At 53.5% G+C, this 21960-nt stretch overlaps 7 protein-coding genes across 7 annotated transcripts; 3 read left to right on the forward strand and 4 right to left on the reverse strand.

Annotated features, from left to right (window-relative positions):
* Positions 1-789: 789 nt before the first annotated feature.
* On the reverse strand, positions 790-2693 carry CTHT_0054460 (uncharacterized protein; the record flags this gene model as incomplete). Its single annotated transcript, XM_006695718.1, has 4 exons — positions 790-1632; positions 1695-2350; positions 2463-2514; positions 2571-2693. 4 exons carry the CDS (start codon positions 2691-2693, stop codon positions 790-792), a joined length of 1674 nt encoding a protein of 557 aa, XP_006695781.1.
* Positions 2694-3350: 657 nt separating this feature from the next.
* CTHT_0054470 (26S protease regulatory subunit 7-like protein) lies at positions 3351-4885 on the forward strand (the record flags this gene model as incomplete). Its single annotated transcript, XM_006695719.1, has 4 exons — positions 3351-3353; positions 3434-3523; positions 3592-3696; positions 3776-4885. 4 exons carry the CDS (start codon positions 3351-3353, stop codon positions 4883-4885), a joined length of 1308 nt encoding a protein of 435 aa, XP_006695782.1.
* Positions 4886-5597: 712 nt separating this feature from the next.
* Positions 5598-6611, reverse strand: CTHT_0054480 (uncharacterized protein; the record flags this gene model as incomplete). The annotated part of the gene is made up of 1 exon (XM_006695720.1): positions 5598-6611. One exon carries the CDS (start codon positions 6609-6611, stop codon positions 5598-5600), a length of 1014 nt encoding a protein of 337 aa, XP_006695783.1.
* A 1456-nt stretch (positions 6612-8067) lies between these two features.
* CTHT_0054490 (uncharacterized protein) lies at positions 8068-8838 on the forward strand (the record flags this gene model as incomplete). The annotated part of the gene is made up of 5 exons (XM_006695721.1): positions 8068-8105; positions 8353-8376; positions 8434-8490; positions 8547-8674; positions 8738-8838. The coding sequence occupies 5 exons, from the start codon at positions 8068-8070 to the stop codon at positions 8836-8838; spliced, it is 348 nt and encodes a 115-aa protein (XP_006695784.1).
* A 2372-nt stretch (positions 8839-11210) lies between these two features.
* On the forward strand, positions 11211-12690 carry CTHT_0054500 (uncharacterized protein; the record flags this gene model as incomplete). Its single annotated transcript, XM_006695722.1, has 2 exons — positions 11211-11774; positions 11833-12690. The coding sequence occupies 2 exons, from the start codon at positions 11211-11213 to the stop codon at positions 12688-12690; spliced, it is 1422 nt and encodes a 473-aa protein (XP_006695785.1).
* An 892-nt stretch (positions 12691-13582) lies between these two features.
* CTHT_0054510 (uncharacterized protein) lies at positions 13583-15788 on the reverse strand (the record flags this gene model as incomplete). The annotated part of the gene is made up of 4 exons (XM_006695723.1): positions 13583-14842; positions 14907-15173; positions 15283-15319; positions 15508-15788. 4 exons carry the CDS (start codon positions 15786-15788, stop codon positions 13583-13585), a joined length of 1845 nt encoding a protein of 614 aa, XP_006695786.1.
* Positions 15789-17474: 1686 nt separating this feature from the next.
* CTHT_0054520 (RNA polymerase-like protein) lies at positions 17475-21247 on the reverse strand (the record flags this gene model as incomplete). The annotated part of the gene is made up of 2 exons (XM_006695724.1): positions 17475-20711; positions 20777-21247. 2 exons carry the CDS (start codon positions 21245-21247, stop codon positions 17475-17477), a joined length of 3708 nt encoding a protein of 1235 aa, XP_006695787.1.
* Positions 21248-21960: the final 713 nt, after the last annotated feature.

Consider the following 21960-nt stretch of genomic DNA (forward strand, 5'->3'; position numbering starts at 1 on the left):
GGGGAGTTGGTGCATTGATTGATTGGTTGGTTGATTGATATGGATCATTGGGACGGTGTCTAGCACACGAGGAGGGATAATGTGGTCGTTTTACGATGGCTGGACGGATGGATGGATCCGTTAGATTGATTTTCTTTGTCTGAATGCTGTGCGTTTCTCTCTATCCGCATTTCTACTTATTCTTTTGAGGATACAAAACAACATTGTTAGCTTCTTCCCAGGTTTCTTTTCTTTAGGTAGACTTCTAGTAGCGGCCTTGATGCGGCCCAAGTCAAATACAAAAAGGCAAATAAGTTTTTCTCCCAAAGGGCATCTATTGATCATCATACAAAGGCGTGATATGGAAAAGTATGGGCTTTTCCCTTTCTTCTATCACTAGGAATGTCAGAGAACACTGATACAGGATCCTCCGTATAAGTGGTCCCGGTGAAGCAGAGCACTCAGCAATTTTGTACTTCGTATCTTCCATGACGGGAGACAACTCTCGAGTAAACACTGACTAGGCCAGATCGGGAAAGAGCAGATTAATTCAGATGAACTTGTTCTCGGGGTCATCAAGACCAAACTACGTACTATTTACGGTAGATGATAGGTATTTTTTCTAACCCTCTCACCCTCACCAATATCACATTCCCAATGTATTGGCGAGCATACGGTCGGTACGAAACAGCTCCCATTTACATGTTCTGTAGCATGACAACCGCTTGTCATACATGCAGAAACCGCAACTCCTCTTCTACTCCGAACTAAGCATCATCCTCAATCCCCATTTCCTTTACGTTAGCCCCTTTACCTGCTCAGGGCGATATCGTCAATACGCAGGATCATCTTAACCGTTTCGGCCGCCAGTTCAATGGCGCTAGTGCTGACGAGCAAAGGCTGCAGGACGTTCTCCTTGGTGATATCGGAGCTGACACCACCGCTCTTGATGCTGACGCCGGCATTCTTCTCGCCCATCTCGTGGCGGTGGCGCAGCTCTGTCACCACCTTGATAGGGTTAAGACCGGCGTTCTCAGCCAGCGTGGTTGGGATGACCTCCATGGCGTCTGCAAAGGCCTTCCAGCAGATGGCCTCGGTGCCTGACAATGCCCGGGCCTGCTTGTTAAGCTGCGCAGCGATCTCGATCTCGGGCGCGCCACCACCAGCAATCAGCGCCTTCTTCTTGACCAAGCAGCGTACGACGCACAGTGCATCGTGCAGAGAGCGCTCTGCCTCGTCCAAGATCAAGCTGTTGGCACCACGCACGACGACCGAAACAGTCTTGCCCGTCGACTTCGTGCCCGTCACCTTGACATAGCGGCTGCCGGCGCTGTGTACTTCCTCGACGAGGTCAGCCGAGCCGAGCTTGTCCTCAGTAAAGCTCTCGATGTCGGCAATGGGCTTGCAGCCAGTCGACTTGCAGATGAACTCGACCTCATCACGCTCAATGTCCTTGACAGCCAGGATACCCAGGCGCTGCAGGAAGTGCAGAGAGAGATCGTTGACGGCGTCGCGGAGGATAGACTTCTGGATAAAGAGCACATTACACTTGGCTTTCTTGATCTTCTTGACCATGTTGAGGAGGTACTGGCGCTCCTCTTTGACGATCTTGTCCATCTGGCGATAATCGTTGACTTGAATGGTGTTTTCCATCTGCGGGATAGGCGTTAGCTCATCATGCCAGCGGAAGAAGGGGCGGGGGCACGCTTGCGTACATCAGGCTTGGGCGGGCTAAGCTGAAACTGGATCATGCCAATCCTGGCTTTCTCCATCCGTACAGGTCCTCCTGCGCTCTTGATGACAGGCTGCGTCAAGACCAGGCCGTCGACAAGCTCGCTGTCCTCTATCGTGCCGCCGACCTTCTTGATAACACGGATGTTCTTGAGGTCAACGTTGTCAGCCGTCTTGATGTCGATGGTCTTGGTGACGGCGTTGACGGCCATGGGGCCCAGGAGGTTCGAGTACTGCGAGACGATCTTGGAGGAGAGGGAGGTGTTGGCAGCCTGTAGAAGGGCGGCGGTATCTGTGAGGGCGATGGGTTGTGACATGTCATGGAGCACCTGTACAGCGGCGGCAGCAGCCCTCTGGAACGACTCCGAGATGACGGATGGGTGGATTCCCTTCTGTAGTAACCTGTCGGCAGCACCCAGCAGGCTGCCGCAGATGACCACGACCGAGGTTGTGCCGTCACCGGCCTCGACGTCCTGGGCCTTAGATAGCTGAACGAGCATCTTGGCTGTGGGGTGCATGACCGACATGCTCTTGAGCATCGTGCTGCCGTCGTTCGTGATGATGGTCTCGCCCTTGCCGCTCCGGATCATCTTGTCCATGCCCCGCGGGCCGAGCGATGTTCTGATGGCATCGGCGACGGCTGCAGCATAGCAAAACGTCAGTCAGTTGATTCGACCAGGGTGACGGGCCAGCACGGGCGTGCCCAATGTTCTCGCGACGGAAACGGCGACGGCGACGGGGACGCTGCATACCTCTAGCGGCGACAATGTTGGCGGACCGGACCGCAAGGGGCTTCTCCTTATCCTATTGCAAGACAACATCAGCAAGGCAGTCCAGACAGCGTACACGCGGTCAAATACATCGAGGGCGGGGGGAGTGCTGGGCGTGCTAGGAGTGCTGGGGGACATGGGGCATGGAGGGGTGCTGGGTACCCTGAATGCTTGGTTTGCAACCCCGCTGCCGGCTTGTGTTGCGGTCGCCATGATGCAACGAGTTCTTTGGGGGTGGATTAGAGGATTATCGCGAAAGATGGGGGACGTAGTGACTTCGACGCCGTGTTTCGGCAGGTCAAACTGTCAAAGGTGAGATAGGGGTGCCGGGGTGCCCGGGTGCCAGCGCGTTCCAAGCTTCCAAGGCGGGATGGGATGGGGATTTTTTTCGATCGGGTGCTGGAGTTCTTCCCACGCCGCCGCACACAGTGGGGGATAGAGCCTGGAACCTTCGTTAGGAATCGCAGTATCTGGCACCTGCGCCATCGCAGGAGCCGGCTCGCCTGCCTTCCATGGGCCTTGTGCGGGGCTCCAAGTTGGCCTGAACTAATCCTGTTTTGGCTTAGCGCAATTTCAGCCTCGCAGAGCTCTGGGCCCAAGGCAGCATGGATTACGGAATGGCAAGCATTGGCAGCTGCATCCATGGATCTCCAACCTAACCACCAGCCTGCACGCCTACCCACCCGCATCCAACCACAACTTCTCGTCCTTCAGCCATCATCGCCATTCTATCTACCCGCAGACTCGCACGACTACGACTAAATCTTCGAAAAATTGCTTTGCGTGGCACTTTTGGTTCTGAAATTCGCTTGCCTCTTGAGACGTCATATAACTCAACAGCCCTGACATCCATCACTACCAGCAGTCATCATGGTATGTCGAATCCTGCCGCATTTTGCACCCTCGTTCGCTTCGCGCTTCCTGCTCAACGTTCGTGCTAACCGATCGTGCAGCCGTCGGCAACAGGTCGAGACTGGGAGAAGTACAGGAAAAACTTTGACGAGGTCGAGGAGAAGAAGATCACTCCCCTTTCCGATGAGTTAGTAACCCCCCCCCCCGGCCGCCGCCGCAGCTCCCAACCCCAAACTCACACCAGTGAAGAGATATCCAGGTTCTCAAGACATACGGCGCGGCGCCATATGCCGCCGCTATCAAGAAGCTGGAGCAGCAAATAAAGGAGAAACAGCAAAGTGTCGACGAGAAGGTTGGGATTAAGGTATGTGTGCCCAGTAGTGCCTTGCCGGCTCAGCATGCCAGTCGCCATGCCCGCCACACTGACTCTGTCGTCCCTTCAGGAATCAGACACGGGCCTTGCCCCGCCCCACCTATGGGACATCGCAGCCGATCGTCAACGGATGTCGGAAGAGCAACCGCTTCAGGTAGCCCGGTGCACGAAGATCATCCCGGACGAGAAGGACGAGTCCAAGAACAAGTATGTCATCAACGTCAAGCAGATCGCCAAGTTCGTTGTCCAGCTGGGCGAGCGCGTCAGCCCCACAGATATCGAAGAGGGTATGCGTGTTGGCGTCGATCGCAACAAGTACCAAATCCTCCTGCCGCTGCCCCCCAAGATCGACGCTAGTGTGACAATGATGACGGTCGAGGAGAAGCCTGACGTCACATACGGCGATATCGGTGGCTGCAAGGAACAGGTCGAGAAGCTGCGCGAAGTCGTCGAGATGCCGCTGTTATCGCCCGAACGCTTCGCCGACCTCGGTATCGACCCCCCTAAGGGCGCTCTGCTTTACGGCCCTCCTGGTACCGGCAAGACTCTCTGCGCTCGCGCCGTGGCCAACCGCACAGATGCCACCTTCATCCGCGTCATCGGCAGCGAACTGGTGCAGAAGTATGTCGGCGAGGGTGCGCGCATGGTCCGTGAGCTGTTCGAGATGGCCCGGACCAAGAAGGCCTGTATAATCTTCTTCGACGAAATCGACGCCATCGGCGGTGCCCGCTTCGACGATGGAGCAGGTGGCGACAACGAGGTGCAGCGCACCATGCTCGAACTGATCACACAGCTCGACGGTTTCGACCCGCGTGGCAACATCAAGGTCATGTTCGCGACCAATCGGCCGTCCACCCTCGACCCGGCCCTCATGCGGCCCGGCCGTATCGACCGCAAGATTGAGTTTTCGCTGCCCGATCTCGAGGGACGCGCCAACATCCTGCGCATTCACGCCAAGAGCATGTCGGTCGAGCGTGACATCCGCTGGGAGCTCATTTCTCGCCTGTGCCCCAACGCCACCGGCGCCGAGCTGCGCAGCGTCTGCACCGAGGCCGGTATGTTCGCCATTCGCGCCCGCAGGAAAGTTGCTACCGAGAAGGACTTCCTGGATGCGGTCGACAAGGTCATCAAGGGCAATCTCAAGTTCAATTCAACTGCGGCATACGCACAGTACAATTAGAGTCTCCAGGGCAGGGGATGCTTGGAAGGGACTGTCCGTACGGTACTGTGTGTATGATCATAGTAAGAAGAGACCACAATTGCCCCAATACGCCGGCTTTCTTCGAGTCAACGTGCTGTTATAACTTTGATTACTATGCTGTGCCCCGATATCTTGCATGGTCGAGGCCCAACGCTTGAGGGGCAGTACGTATATGCTAAGGTGAAGAGACCTGGCATCGGGATAGGTATGGCCCGAGCTAGATATTCGCTTTCCAATTCCTATCCTATCTGGCAATGTTCCAAACTTCAAAATCTTCCCAACGCCGTCTATGATTCGCTGGTGTCCCCATTGACCCTATATCCTGGTTTACCCTGTGCGCTATGCTTAATCCTTCAAGTAAAATCACAACTGCCACCCACAACCTTATAGAGGCCAGGGGTGCACAGGGAAGACAACAAATAAGAAGGCAGGTATGTACGACCCAAATAAACCCTCCAAAGAACAGGCCATCAGTTAGAATCCCAAACTCCTCCACCCCTGACGGCCCAGACATCGCTAAGTCTGTGACAAACCTCATTGAAACATCCGATTCCCTCTCGAACTATACAGCACCTTTCTTGTCTATTCGCTTCTCCTTACCATCAACTGTCCATCCCATTCCAACAACGCCCTCACCCTCCTAACATACACACCTTTTCACCTTTGTGTCCCCTCATCTTTAGGTCAGCCCTCAACCTTCCACAAAGGGCAGACACCCAAGACACACCACCTCGCCATCTTCGCCTCTCTCAACGCAACAGCGGCTACACACCCGCTGTCTGTGCCCGCCACCACTGTTGGGCCAACCGTCGAACCCTCTTCCTGCCTTGACCTCGCCTTCTCTACATTGATTGCCAACCGATTGTTGTAGCTGCATTTGTGGTTGCTGTTGGGCTTGCTGCTGGCTCTTGAGCAACGCAAGCTGTTGCTGCTCAACTATTCTCTGGTGGTAGCTGTCCGCGCCGATGTCATTAGTGTTGCCATCGTCATCAAGCAGATCAATATCGACCATGGTGAACGAAGGTTCCTGCGGTAGAGTCGGCGTGGGAGGAGCTCGAGAATCAGCCTGCGCGTGGTTCATCATTGCCGCCGGTGGGCCCCAGCCCAGACACTCGCGTATGCAGATGTAGCAAGTGCGGCGGCCGCAACCCTGGCAGTCGGTGAAACTATCGAGTTCCGACTTTTTAGTGGGCTTTCGGGAGCAGATATGGCAACGGCTCATGAGGGATTGGGAGATGGTCGGTGTCGGGGTAGTTGTTTGAGATGCGACGGTGGCTGACCGTGTCTTGTCTCCAAGTCCTGCCGTTTTTGCGCTGCTACGAAGAGGTGGGCTTGGTCGTTGGTATCGTTGCGTCGGGGAGTTGGATGGTGATCGCTGCATCAGGTCACCTTCTGCGGGGCCGCTAGAATCAGGGCTGGTTCGTTGTCGTTTGCCCCATGGCGAGGCTGGACTTATCTTCCTTCCTGCCAGGGGCGAAACGAGGTGGTGCTGTGGTGAGAGAGTGGCATGGTCCAAAGACCCGTCGGCGAGCAAGCCGGTATTAGAACAGTTGGCAGCTCTGTAAAACTCGAGGACAGGGTGATCAGCCTTTGCTGAGGGGAAGTTCGCGACAAGGGCGGCGTACAATTGAGCAGTGTCGTCGAGCTTTCTTTTTTTACACGACGGAGATGGCGCGGTGGGAGGGTCTTGGGTGACCGACGGCATGGTATTCTCCTCGCGTGCTATTGGCAACGATGAGTTGAATCAGAAAACCCTTCCATGAAAGAGAAAAGAATACGGATGAGCTGGTGGTAGGTTTGGGATCAGATAGAAGAAAGTCCTTTGCGATCGGTGTTGTGGAGGCGAGGTCGAAGTGATTTCAGGTTCAAGGGTCTGTTTGAGCTCCACCACAGGCAGGGTTCCGCACCGTGCCTAGCGACTGGTGGAGTTGACCGTCGCAGAGCCGTCCAGGTAATATCTAATCGATATGGAACTCTGTGCCTGCCTATATATTACATAATATGAGATCTTCCAGCACCATATTACCTTTAACAAGTGGCTATGATGCAGTATGATTAATACTGCTGCTGCATCTTTTCGTTTTGGTCCATTGCTGGGAAAGCACGTTGGAGCTCTGGTTCGCTAACGAATGCGTTTTTTTAAATCGTGCCCAAGGGACGTTGTCCTTCAACGAGCTGCAAGCTTCTGCATTTCGAGGCAATGCAATAATTGGGCATCTCTGCCTTCATTCAAGTCCCAGGTACCGTGCGAAAACAAAAGGCAGCCCGGCGAACCTGAGGTTCTGAAGAAGCCAACGCCGTTCGATTCCTCAAACCGCTTGAAAACTCTTAAGTATCTGTTGTTCAGCATGAATCACACGTACGCTCGTCCTTCTGCGACATCCATCCTGCTTCTGCTCATTGCTTCACTGATTGGGTCAAACGGGTCCATACGAGAGCATTGGCACAATAACACTTGACTGTCAAGTCTTAGCTGGTGCCCAATGGTCTTTCCAAGGATTGCTATTGGGCGTCTGATGTTCTCAGTCACTTGACTTGCTTGACGTGTCGACTAACCACACCACGAAAGGAGACGGGGCACAGAAACGGAGAGCCGTTACGGTGCATACATGTTAGTGTTGGGGCGGGTACCTACTGTGTAAGGGTAAAGTGGATGCCAAGAGAGCCCACCAAATGTGGAAAGAACGTGTACCTTACGTAGGCGAGACGCCAAGAGTTGTCTGTTGCTCGGTGATACCGCATCCTTGGGACAGCATCATGTTGGATGACCAGATCAATGACAGGAAAAAAAGAAATCGGGAGCGGTTTCCGTCACGTTTTGACGCGAGCGAATTCGAGTGTGATGCAGCCATTTTGGAAACTGCTCAATTGCGTGGTTGTTTCAGGCGACGACGGTTTGTCTGCCCCCGTGCCAACCGCCGTTATCGTGCAGACGGAACTTCATGACGCGACCATCATCACGTGGAACGCTAGGCCTAAAGGATACGGGCCCACCCGACCACCAAGGCCTCTTCGCTTCTTCTCTCCTCAACGCTCCCGTGTCACTCCGTCCATCAGCTCCAGCCGCAACGCCTCGCATCCAACACCACGCCCCTCCATTTCTCAACCCGCAAACCGATTAAAATACCGAGTCGAGTATTTTCAGAAATCGACATCGAGATATGAGTCGAGCCAACAAACTTGGCCCGGAGGTTAATCGGTGAGTCAACCATCCCATCCGATCTTTCTGGCCCTTTGCTTGTAAAGTCCTTCCGTCTCTTGTCCGGCTCCGTAAGCACATGCTGCAACAGTCGTGTTTGCCTGCCGTGTTTGTTGTAGAGGATACGCGTCTAGTGCTCCCTACCTACCTACCTACCTACCTACCTACCTGATTTTTCGCCGGACTCGCGCTTGCAACCGCTTCGCTACCTCTTCACCCAACTGCTGCTAACCAAAGTTATGGATAGAGCTTTGTTCGTCAAGAATCTAAGGTGCGTAGTGCTGCCCCTGCGGCTCCAACCATACAACTCTTACTGATTCTGCCTTAGCTACAACGTTACTCCCGAGGAGCTGTTTGATCTCTTCGGAAAGTTTGGGCCCATTCGGTATGTGATTGCCTATGGACTCTCCATCGTCGACGTCCGCTTATACCTTGATACAGCCAGGTCCGGCAGGGCATTGCCAGCAATACCAAGGGCACTGCCTTCGTCGTCTATGAGGACGTGATGGATGCGAAGACGGCGTGCGACAAGTTGAACGGTTACAATTTCCAGAACCGCTACCTTGTCGGTATGTTGGGGTTCCCATCCTGCGCACCGCCCATAGCTGCGAATACTGACATAGCTCTTTTAGTGCTCTACCATCAGCCCGAGAAGATGAACCGTTCAAAAGAGGACCTCGATGCCCGCAAAGAGAATCTAGAACGTTTGAAGAAGCAACACGGGATCGATTGACAGTTAGACGGGCCTGCGGACAGCCTTCAGAGTCAACCCAAATTGTCTGGAGGCCCGTCTACATCGACATCATCCTCCGCGACGACAACCAAGGCAACTCCGGCGCCGGAAAACAAGGCGCCAAAGTCAAGCATGTTCAAGAAGGGCAGGCCGAATCTTGCGGCTCACGCACGACGAATGCCTCACTTCGTGCGGAAGCTGCTTCCCACGGTCCCTGAGTGCTCTTAGCCCGCGATACGGATATCTTCCTCCCAATCAAGACCTGTACGACTTTGTATGGACTTGGACGACGTCCAGGCGCAGCAACAGGCGAATATGGGATCTGGCTTGGACTTCCGGTTGCTCCACCCATAACAGCATAACAGCATCACCTACCTAGCTTCACCAGTTTGCTCGTTCAGTCACGGATTGTTTGGGTGTTCCCTCGGCATTTAAGGTTCGTATAGTTGCGGCCCGAGGGAGAATGAAGGACTAGCGGCAGTTTTTGTGGTTGTGATGGATTTGGTTGGAGGTGGACATTTGACTTGTCGTCAGATTGCACAGTTTATCCTCCTAGTTTGTGTTGGCCTGGGTGATTCCGAGTCAGCTTGGGAACACTACAGACGCAACAACGAGCTCCCTATGGCAGAATATGATGGCATTTTCAGTTTTCCGATGCTTCCAAATGCGGTGGCCACTGCATGTACTCTCCTCTTTCCATGAAGGCGTGCAGTGTTTAGGAACAAACGGCATGACTACCTAGAGGTACCTACGGATTTAACCATGAGGCCCCCGGCATGGCGAGATTCTGCTCTATATATACTTAGGTAAGTGTAGGCAGTGATTGATCTGCCACAAGATTGCTTGGTGCTTCGTAAAACCTGTATAATCCAAGACATCCAACTACGTACCAGGATTTCAAAAATCGACCTTCAAATCTCGGCAAGCGTTGTGATCTCCCTACATACCTCGAGTAGGTAAATCCGTATGGCAGTACGGGTCTGCGTTTCGATTATTGGCCATGACTACGCTCATCTCGGTTGGGCAAAGGTTTTTTTTTCGGCCCTGTTTTACCGACGACCAGCCAACGACTTAGCTCGTTATCAAAAGGACAATTACTGTTACTGAGCGTTCTGTACTATGTAAGGATACAGCGCCAGGTCACTTTAATAAGTCGTGAAGACACACGGGAATCCACCAGTGAAATCTTGGCTAGGGAAAAGCGTGTCCGCTCGCGTGTCTCCTGTGTCCACAGCGGGGCTGCCGTTCGGCGCCGTGGGCCGTAGCAGACGTCAGGCTAAGCGGTGGGCGGCCAATGGGATGACCCGCTGGACCTGGCCGAGCACACAGCAGCTGCTCGTTATAAGACGATCTCTGGGATGCCTGTGACAAAAGTCCATTTCTACTGCCAGGTGTTGCTGTGGCAGCATTAGGCCTTCTGGCGGGGCTAGCTGCCAGCTCTCCGTGTGCGGGTAACGGAATCAATGCAACCGAGATGTCGGATGGAGAACTGACTTCTTTGTCCTTTTTCCGGCTGTCGGCCTTCTCCCGATCTCATCATCCATTTAAAGGTTAAAATAAAGAAATAACGAAAAACAGAAAACCCGGAGCAAGAAGAGAACCATTCTCAAAGAGGTGCACTTACATGGACGGTGTCACGGACCAAACATGCAAACAGCCTAGGCCCTACTACAGCTAAGTAGACGGCCACTAACTGACGTGACGCTGCGACAGAGTACAGGCAGCCTTCCCACGTGGTCAGTCCCGATCCCGGGGCTGGAGCCAGGCGAGGCACTCGGACCCAAGCACACAGGCCTCTCTTCGTACCTACAGTTGGACAGTAGGCTCGCACACGACCCGCCAGACGAAAAACTCGACTTCGATCTCAATTTAAACGGGACCCCAAGCTTGCATTCTAGAGAAAGTTCTCTTCCATCCATCCAATCAACAAAGTGCAATCGCGCTCACCGCAGCCAGTTCGATTGGGAAACTGGCGGCCGGCCTCGACGCAGCACAAAAGAAGGGCAGGAACCTGAATCGCCTTCTCTTCTTCTGATCCCTGACGACGAGGTTTCACTTGTCAGCCTTATGACCTCTTGACAATCCTGCGTGCTGCCTCAGTTACTGCATCTCCTCTTCCCTCACGAGCTGTTGTCGCCCCCCTTCCAGCGGACAATCTCCCCCTTGCTGCTTGTCCTTCGCCCGATGCTGTTACACCGCCGTCGCCTCTTCCCACCGCCACAGCAGCCTTTCTGCTAGCAGAACCGGCTGCATTTCCGACTTTCAACATCATCTATCATCTCGAGATACCCCTCCCCTCTTCTGACTCGCCATCCGACCTCTCCTTGTTACCGTCAAGCCTCTCATCTCCCTCCTCCATCATCTCGGTCACCATGTCTTCGTTATTACCCACACCAACAATCCCTCCGACAGCCGTGGCTGCAGCCCCCACGACTACCGCCCCAACTACCCCCTACGACCCAGACCATCCAGGCGAATGCCGGTTAATGGGCCCGTTCGCCATCCTAGTGCAACTCGCCCTCGGCGCGCTGGCGTTGCTGTCGCTTGTCTACAAACGCTGGCGCGAGCGGCCCCAGAGGCCCATCAAAGTGTGGTTCTTCGACGCCAGCAAGCAGGTGTTTGGCAGTGTGCTGGTACATGGCGCGAACGTATTTATGTCGCTGCTAACGAGCGGGAAGGTGACGTTTACGGTTGCTGGAGCTCCCATGGGTGCTTCCGGGGGGGACACAAGGGGACAAATGGCTGTACGGACCGTCGAGGCCGTCGCTGTTGTCGCTGCTGCTAGGATGAGGAGGGCTATGGAGCTTGGATGGGGGCAGATGGTTGTGAGGAGGATTGTTGCGAGGGTAGCGGGTGCGGACGAGGGAAGTGGTGAGGACGGGGATGAATATGTGCCAAATCCGTGCTCCTTGTACTTGTTGAATCTCGGGATTGATGTGAGTCCTTCCCCTGAACCTGACATACTCAAATCAGACATGAAACTAACTACCTCAGACAACCCTGGGAATCCCAATTCTCATCCTTATCCTCCGCATCGTTACCCGTCTCGTGGCCCTTACGCCACTGGGCAACCCCCCTGAATCCATCCAAAGCGGTAACTACGGCACACCACCCAACGCTTGGTGGTGGTTCAAGCAAAGCATTATCTACTTCTGCGGGCTCATGGGTATGAAAATATGCGTACTCATCCTCTTCATGCTGCTCCCCTGGTTGCCGCGCGTAGGCGACTGGGCGCTCGGCTGGACCGAGGGCAACGAAAAGCTGCAAATTGTTTTCGTCATGATGCTTTTCCCCGTCATCATGAACGCCCTACAGTACTACATCATCGACTCCTTCATTAAGAAGAAAATTACGGCAAGTGAAGCCGATGCCGCCATCGTCGGGGACGGTTCCTCCCGCGCTGGAGCAAGTCATCGTCACCATCGCCGCCGCCGCGATGGCCACTCGAATGTCGCGTATGAAGAGCTGGCCGCCGCATCATCGGATGAGATAGACGATAGTAGCGATAGTTACTGCGATATGAACGATGATGATGAGCCGGACGATGCACAGAAACACCACCAGCGCCGCTATCGGCGAAATGGCCAGCATCACAGGAAAAGTAGCCGTAAAACTTCGTCTTCCCACTTACTGCTGAAGAAGACGAGGACGAGGAGCAGCAGTAGCAGCGGCGGTTCGTCGTCGATCACGACTGTGACTCCATGCCTTAACGATACCAATACCAATTCTAATGGCCCCGTTGAGTACGACCCTGCTGTAGACGGCGACAGCCACACCGTCATCGGTAGCGGCCGCAGCCACGACGTCCAAAGCCGTGACACGTTCCCGAAGGAGTTGCTTAATGCGGAGTGACGATTTGGACGACACTCAATCTATGTTTTGTTTGGGATGGGAGTAAACAGAATGAGGATTGCTTTTCCATCTTCTGATATGTGTGTGGTCTGGAGTTAAGTGGCGTTTCTGTTGCATCACGGAGTACGCTTTCTTCAGCGTGATGGATAAGGGTATGGAGTAGGTAGCCAGAGGGTAAGGCGTTATGGAGAGTCCATACTAAGTTGTCACCTTGAATTTCTTCACTGTCAAGTTCCATACTATATCCTTTTACCGTGCTTTCAGGCGTCTTTTGACCGGTCATGTCTCTAATCCTTGTGGTTTGCCATTGACTCCAGGGTAAGATACATATAGGCATGCATGCAGAGGGTAAAGATAGAGGACAGGTTAAAAAAGAAACTAGTTATATATATGTATAGGGGTCGCTTAAGCAAACATCCACTCTCCCGGAAACACGCATTTCTACCTCTAGGCATCACGCCATGCTCTCGACCCCTAGGGTCTATCCTTCCCATCATCCTGGCTCGTCCTGTTACATAGGTACTCGATAATAACAGCTTAAAGTCTGAGGCTCCTCAAAAATTATTGGACTCATTCACCCAAAGCATAACCTGGGATCGGTCGTCACTGAAACCTTCATGAGAGAGGGATGTCCAGTTCAACTAACAGATACAGAGCTACTGCTACACGCTAGAACACCTCTTCCAAACACGAATCTGCCCATTTGCAGTCTTTCAGTCTGCCAGCATCGCACGCTCAACAATTAGCCATTACGTACGCACCTCATCTGGTGCAACTCTAGCCCTAACCTTCCTTGGCCACATCCATTGTTAACCCGGCGTCAAACACACATCGCGTCGCAAACGCACAAAAAAAAGAATGAGAGAGAGGTAGCCGCCCGAAATTCACAAACTCAACACATCTCCATATGCATATTTGCCCCCGGCTTCCACTCAGGCAGCTCGTCCTCGGAATACGGTGCCCGAACGACCGAGCTGACTACCGAAATTTTCAAGCCCCGTACACATTCCACTGTGAACACCTTACCACCAGGAGCCAGTACACGCTTCTGTAACCTGGTAGCTAGATAGCTCTCAACGTGCTGCGGCGCCAGGCTTGCAAGCTCACCCTTGATCACCTCTTTCACCAGAGCCGCGGTCAGGGGAACAGTCCCTGAGATAGTGATGCCGTCCTCTTCACTGAAGTCGGCATCGAGGTTCCTTCTCCTAATGCGGGGAGCGTCTTCTTTGTCAGCATGGCCAAACACCCCCATGGTTCCAACATGCTTTGGCGAAATAGTCCACGAGTCGGGGTCCGCCGGGGGATCACCCAAGAAGAAGTGGATCGAAAAAGGACCACCGAGCGCCATCTTGCCCACGCGGATGTTAATGGTCCATTCGTGGTAATGGTCACCGTCAAAAATGCGGCCACCAAGGGTAGAGGCGAACAGCTTGTCGTTGATTTGACCGTCCACCACTCCGACCTCCTTGAAGCCCTGTGCCCGAAGCTCATTCATGAAAAGGGTGGCCGGGCTGTTAGTCCCGTACAGGCGGTTGACGGCTGCCTTGACGCGAGCTTGGTAGGCTTGTTGGGCGTTGCGGCTCGTGATAGGACGTTGCTTCACCAGCTCGGCATAGGTGTATCCAAAGATTGTATGGTCTCGGACACCGTCTGAGGTCCAAAAGGTGCCGTTGTCGTTAGCAAAGAATGGTGTAAGAGGCGTGCTTGCATTCTGTATCTGTCCTGCCTTGTGAGTGTAGGTCGGCTCGCGAGCGGGAGTTGGCTTGACCCAAGAGTCAGGGTAGAGGGTTTGCCATATGGCGAAGATGCGGTCCACCATGGCATGATGAAGGAAGAAGATCGGGTCGAAGGCTGAGAAGGGAATGTAGGACATGTGTCCTCCGGGGGATCTCCCCTGGATAATTCCACCGGAGAGGCTGTGGACCGTGTCGTGGAGAGACTCGAGGGAGTCATACGAAGCATTGGGCGACTGCGGCCGCCAGGCGTTGTTGCTAAATTTGTTGTAATCGTCATAGTTTGATAGCAGCGCATATAATCTTTGGGCTATTGAAGGACGATTTCTGTCGAAGTTAATCGCAGCCTGAGAGTTGTTCGACTGAGCGTCTGGGGCACTACTTGTTGGATACCGGAGGGTGTTTGTCCAATAGTTCCACTGTAAACAATTAATGCCCATTAGTGTCATGGAAGGCAAGAGATTAGCAGCCATGGCGGCCTACCGGAGCTCTAGAGAAGGCGGTCTTGTTAAGGGGCCTGAAAGAGTAACTATACAGAGGGTTCGCGATTCTCTGACGACCGTTCGGGCCGGTAACATCAACAAAGGGAAGCGCCCCAATGCTGGCCGGAAAAACACTCCCTGCGGAAGGAGGACTGGCAGCCCAGTCCCAATAAGGAATTCGGAACCTGCGAGCTGCTCTCTCGAAGCGTTTTCTGTCAGGCTCAGGCCACAGAGAGGCGATATACTGAGCAAGGTTTCGCAAAACTTGCTGTATTACCGGGGCAATCGGTCAGCTACACCAAGATCGGGAGACACTGGATTTGCCAACTCAACGATGGCACAAGGCAGGTTATCAGGTTGGTTGCCATACCTCGTACAGAGCCATATAAGGCCGGTGCCATGTCGGGAACAAGACTGAAGAGTGAAAACAGTATCCGTAGCGCTCGTTCCCTGGAAGTGGCTCGACCCCATTCCAGGTCTGATAAGGTATGCCATGTATCCCTAAAGACGGTCAGCACAATTAATGGCAAGAGGGATATGGCAGGGGGGGACCAGTAAAGCATTGCTAAGCAGGGTGAGGACGCGGACCTGTTATCCCATACCACGACGTAGGGACATCCTGGTCGGTGAACTGCATCATGCTGAGCGCCAGGATATAGAGAGTCCAAAGCTCTGGATCCTTCTCGAGCTGGCGGATCTCCTGGCGCACATGAATCTCACCATCGTCGCTCTCTGTTTGCACAACAACTCGTCGGCTCGAAAACTGGCGTTTGACATGGCTGCCGACATCGAACCCGTAATCGTAGGGGCCATATTGGGCGAGGACGGGAACAGGGACGAGCAGGAGAAACGGAAAGACGAGAGATAGTCGTAGCCTGGCCATCTTGCTTAGCTTGGGAGTATCACCTCGGCGTATAGAAGACGCTGTGCTGGAGATTCAGGCCGGATCCTTGTGGACATCCAGCGTCCCTGGCCACTCATCCAGAGTTCCAGGGATTCCAGGGGCGCCGACAGATCGCTTAGTACGTGGACCTTTTCTCGAGTCTAGGGGCCGACTAGAAGGGACGCGAATGCTGTCACGGGTCTTATAAGCCTACAGCCCTGGAGTTGGACTTAGCCCGTTCAAGCTGTCAATGGTGGCGGCCTGGTTGGCTATTAAGGCGACCGCGGACGGAGGCTCTCGAGCTTCCAGAAACAATAGAAAACTGGAATATGACAAGGTTCAAGCCTCAATATCTCCAGGTCCCTTGAAACATGCAACCTGAATGTACAAGCCCTCCCACGGCAAGTGCGCATGGAAGCTGAAGTACGCACCCGTATAGTACCTCTACCCGGTGGTGGCAGAGTCGCTGAGTGGCGGAGTTGGCAGAAACTGTCCGAGTCAAACCGAGAGCGAGCTCCCGTCAGCAGCAGCCCAACAACCCTCGGGTGCTCCTGCCGTTCCATGAACGCTTGCTTCACCTCGATCTGGCGACCTGGGACTCAAGAAGCTATGGCATAAAGAAGGAGCCTCCCTGGTTATCCCCAGTTGGCAAGTCCTTCCTGGCTCTTCCTGGCTTGATAAGAGGAGATCAGGCCATCTGCCGGACCCGAGCCGTTGTCATTCTCCCATACCAATCCACAATCCAACCCACACGGGCACCCGCGCCTGTTTGCTCATCAATTCGGCAGGAGCCCAAACCTTCTGTTTGACAACATGAATGCCGAAGTGCTTGAGGACACGGAGTGAACCAAATGTCTTGACCACCCCGCCTTCCACATCCAGTCAGCGCCGGCCCGTGATCCATGATGACCCGGCTTTGCACCATATCTCCGCCGGGCTTTTCATCCTTGTGGAAGTGTACTGTCCCCTTCCAGGATGAATGTACTAAAAGCACTGACAGTACCCCAGACTCTCCAAACGTAACGTGCCATGGCCTCTGCGCTCCTGGCCACTGGTGACTGGCGGTCGACAGCAGGCTACAGCCGTCGTCACGGGCGTACAAAAGCGCGGCAGAGCGCATAGCACCCTCTCCCTCTCTTCCTGATGTATCCGTAAGAGCTTATGCGCTCGCTCCGTTGGAGCCATGGGCACTCAGGAAATTGAGCGGTTTCACATGTCCGAGTTTTCATTCCTCTCTTATTTTTTGGTGTTTCAGCAATGGATCATCGCGTGTAAGGAGCATGCCGACCTTAGTCATGTCGTAGACTAAGAAACCTGGAAGGAAGGTGATTAATATTTGTTGCCAGAGACTCAACACCAACCTGACTGGGTGCGTCATAGAGTCCCATGTCTCCCATATCTCATGGCGCTCCACATCATGCCCCTGCCGGGCTCCTGGGAACGCGTTCCACGGCATAGTGACTGCTGCACCTGCAGGTGTCAAGTTCTCGGGCGATACAACGGCGAGCAAGCACTCAACGCAAAACGGCGGGATCTCAGACAGACAGAAAAGGCCTCTTGGCAAACTCAAACCTAGACATTCGATAAGACAAAAAAGGACATTGTTGGCTACGTGTTTATTTAACCAGGCAAGGAATCCCCGACACATCCCAACAACCAAACTATCCCCTACCCACAACTCCGCACTTATGCTGACACCGTTGACCCGTTGAGCAGTGCTTTCGGTGGCGCTGGTTTCATTGGACCCCTTCGAATGGCATCCTTGTTATCCACCCGGTACTTTAACTTGACTCCCATAGCGGCAAGCTCAACATCCAGGAACTTCAGCGCTCCTGGGACCACCACCATCGTGGTATTCTCGCCACCGATCCACTGCACGCCTTGTCCATCTTCCCAGATCTCTCCCTCCAGTTTCATGAGATCCAGATCCTCGATCTGATCCAGCCGCTTTGCGCAGTTTCGGCACCGAACCGTGCCGACCTGCTTCCTCTTTCCAATGAAAGGCGACACCGTCGGCTGCACCGCCAAGAAAGACCCACAGTCCCGACAGATCCAAGACCTGGAGTAGTCGGAACAGTTGAGCAGACGGTCCTGAAGCAAGAAGGCCGTGCCGTGCGCCAGCAGAGCGTCGCGCTCCATTTCGCCCACACGGATACCGCCACCCTTCTTGCGGCCCTTGATGGGCTGGCCCGTGGTCGGGACCACAGGACCGGTAGTACGCACCTGGTACTTGTCATTGACCATGTGTCTCAAACGTTGATAATAGACAACGCCAATGTAGATGTCGCAGGCGAACTCCTCGCCCGTAATCCCAGAGTACATGGGTTCATTGCCGTGGTAATTGAACCCAGCCTTCATCAGCTGGTGCCCGAAGTAGTCTGCGGCTGTGTGCTCCTCGTCGAACCGGAACGGAGTCGAGTCCTGAGCCAGTCCGTGAAGGGCGCCAGCCTTGCCAGCCAGCGACTCAACAAACATGCCGATTGTCATGCGTGACGGGAAAGCGTGAGGATTAATGATGACGTCAGGTTGGATGCCCGACTCCGAGAAGGGCATATCTATGGCCGGCCACTTTTGCGAGCAAACACCCTTCTGTCCGTGACGGGACGAAAACTTGTCACCAATAACAGGTGATCGGGGGATGCGGAGCTTGATGGAAACCGTCTGAAGAGGCTCGTTACCCGTCTCACTGCCAATGACACGTACCTCCTCAACAAAGGCATCTTCCGCATCCTTGTACCGCTCCCAATGTGTGATGCCATCCTTGTTGACGAGCTTTCCACTGTAGTCGGCTGAGACAGTGTGCCAGGCACAGAGAATGTCACCTTCCCTGACCAGCCGCCCAACATGAGGCAACCCGTCCTCATCGAGCATCTCCCGATACTCCGGCCGGATCGGAGTACCAGGAGCGAACCCGAACATCTTGGTGATGGTTTTTGATGTCCGCGTCCTCGTGTCATCTTTGAGGCTAATCTTCTTGGTCTTATAAATCGTACCGTGCCCAAATCCACGTTCATGGGCTGACTTATTTATAATCATGGCGTCGTCCATGTCGTAACCCGTGTACGAAATGACAGCCACAACAGCATTCGTTCCGTTGGGGAAGTTGTCAAAGCCATAAACATTATGCAGCGGCGAGCGGACGATGGGCGTCTGACCCGTCTGGAGCCGATACATCTTGTTGTCTGTCCGGTACTTGATCGCAGCACCGGGAGTACCCATGGTTTGTTTACCCATCTGACACTGGTACATGTTGCGGGGTGACTGGTTGAAATCAGAAAATGGCGTCATGTTGGCCAAGATGGAGAGAATGTTTGTTGGGTCGTACTCGACGTGAGTGTGATCGCCGGGGATGATTTCTTCAGGTGTGCAAGCGATGGACATGTAAGGCTGTTCATGGGGCCCAACGAAGTCCTCTTTTGCTAGAGCCAGGTACTTCACAGGTCGGACCATTCTGGCCGGCTTTGATGCCATGTAGATGCCAGGGTAAGATCCGCCCTTAGATGGCGGCACATAACCAATCTCGAGCTGAAGAGGGATACCGTGGTTACCTTCGACCTTCCACCGCCGGAGCGTCTCAGCAATAATTCTGGACGCCTTGGGTGTGCACCAGCCAATGATTCTGCCATCCAGCATGACCACGACGCTCTCGCTGGTAGCTGCTGATGAGTAGTCGTTTACTCCTAGTTCCATTACCGCTCCTGGAACTGCCGACGTATCCAGGGTGTCGGTCATGATCTTGCATTTGTGAGCCAGGTGATTCAAAAGACCACAAGGCGCACCATCAGGAGTGTGAACGGGGCACAAAAAGCCCCAAGACTCAGGCAGCAACTTTCTCACCGTGGTTGTCTTCAGCTGAGCGAAGAAGCTACCACGGTGAACCATACGGAAGTGACTAATAAAACGCCAGAAGTTGAGCTTTTCGGCAACGACAGTAAAGCCAGACACCTGCTGCAGGTCAAGACCAGAAGGACTCTGGAGATTTCCTGTCGATAAGAAATATTCGAGGGCATTGCCGATGTTCTCGTTTGTCCGCCTGAAGATGGCAATAGGGAAGTCTTTTTGAAAGGTTTGGGATGTGAAGGAAATTGTAGGGTTCCTCCTTAGGTAATCTCGCAAAGCAGCCCTTAGAGAGACTGACAACAACTCCTCCAGCCGCTCCTTCAGAATCATGCCGTACAAGAAGCCACCAAGCAGGATCTCCTGGTTTTGAACGGCGTCGGGGTTATCGACGGCACAATCACCGGCAACAAGTGCATAGAGCTTGCGACACATAAAAAGCAGCATCTTGAACTTGTCGAGGTCCTGTTCCTCGGTGACATTGACGCACCCTAGGTGAACAAGAACGATCTTGCGGAGGAATTCCGTGCCGACTTCGTAGTCGGACATGGTATCTGGAACGCCAAGCACCACGCGGAACTTGGAGCCCAGATAGGCTCGTGTCTGCGATTTGGTGTAGAGACCGTACTTTTTGTAGGTGCGGAGGAGAAGTTCGACCCGGTCTGTCAGGAAGGTGTTTTCGATACCCTTGGAGTTTGGCGGGCCCACGAGACCCTCGAAAATTTCTCGGTCATTCGTCTCAACAAGAGCCTTGAGGATCATCATGACAGGAACCAGATACTCGTTCTTCCGCCACGAAAACCTGAATGTGACATTGCCGTCACTGAGGTAATGGAGAACGTTTGTCTGTGAGGTCTCATCCGGTCGGACAGATCGTACTATGATACCGTACTGTGTATATGAAGGACCCCTGTTTGTGAAACTTGGACGGATAATGGCAAGCGGGAAGTTCCTCCGGTTCACCAAGAGCATCCGAATGATCTTTTCAATGCCGTTGATGATGAAATACCCACCCAATTCCTCAGATTCCTCTTTCCTTTGAACGAGGAGTGCTGGAGGGTTGTTTTCTAGGTGACATTTATTGGACTGAGGGGACGATGGGAGCTCATGTCAGAACAGAGAGCAGGGGACAGAGTACGAGTCGCACATACCTTGACCATGATGGGCATTTGCCCGAGCTCCCGGACAAACTCCTGGGGCTCGCCATCATTGATACGGTATTCAAAGGTCGCCGTGAGCTTTCCGCGATATGTAACGTGTCGTTCCCTGCACTCAGCCGGGAAGATTTCGCGGCGCTTGGCCCACTTGTTTGATGGCGGAACCTGAGATTTTTGGAGGGTGATACTCTTGTACCGGATGGTCAGCTTGTTTTTGCCCTCCGGCGCTGCCCTCTCATCTCCGTCTAGAAAAGTCTTGGTCCCAATTTCGGCAATGGCATGGTCGAGCAAGCTAGGCTTGCCATCGGTGCGGAAAAGGGCGTTGAAAGACTCTATATGAGGATTGACAGCCTCTTGAAGGGCAGGATAAGCGGTTCGGTCGGTCGGGGGATTCCGAAAAAGCTTTTCCCTTCGGATTGTGTTGTATTCATGGTCCCATTCGGTGCTGGTGGGTTCGGGCGCCATTCTCGTATGTTTGATGGGAAATTCGTCTGCTGGGAGAGGTGAGATCTTCAACAGATTGAATATTCGAGTCCACACCGCGTCTGGAGACAAAGACCCCTTATGCCATTCAGTTTGGCTTTGATGACAAAAAATTGGTCATCACTAGAGTCGCGATGACGACTTCTCGAACACGGCGGGAAATTGAATGGTGTCGAGGAAGACTCGTTTTTGAGTTGATATTGCAAAGTGCCTTCTGGGAACTTTTTTTCCTGCTTCTTTCTTATCGCTTATCAGTGGAGCAATATTCCCCACAGTGGGGTTGGTCACTACGTGAAAAGCCTACCATTGTGGTTGGTGCAAAAGCCGTCAGATTATGTAAGCGGCTCACTGCTTATGCTTCGTCTCAACACAGAACACTTAGGGCAAGCACGCGCAATTCTAGGGGTGAAACAGCCCATGAACAGTCACAGGGAGTGTTAAGGGTGGTAGTTGTCGGTTTACACATGGTGCTTCCTTGATTAAGCAGATTGATTCCTTTACATGAATTTAGAGACGTCTGACCATGAGATGCGCTTAATGTTGACAAGTTCACATGGAGATTGTATAGGTTTTAGACACATTGCAAGATGGGCAGCCATCAAACCATGTTGTTAAGGTAAAGCGCAGTAGTGATATTGGCCGTGGCAATGCACTCAGTGTCAAACCACAGCTTTGGCAGTGCATTTCGGGCTCAT

Source organism: Thermochaetoides thermophila, assembly GCF_000221225.1.
Source record: "Thermochaetoides thermophila DSM 1495 unplaced genomic scaffold scf7180000011820, whole genome shotgun sequence".
NCBI classification, from domain to species: domain Eukaryota; kingdom Fungi; phylum Ascomycota; class Sordariomycetes; order Sordariales; family Chaetomiaceae; genus Thermochaetoides; species Thermochaetoides thermophila.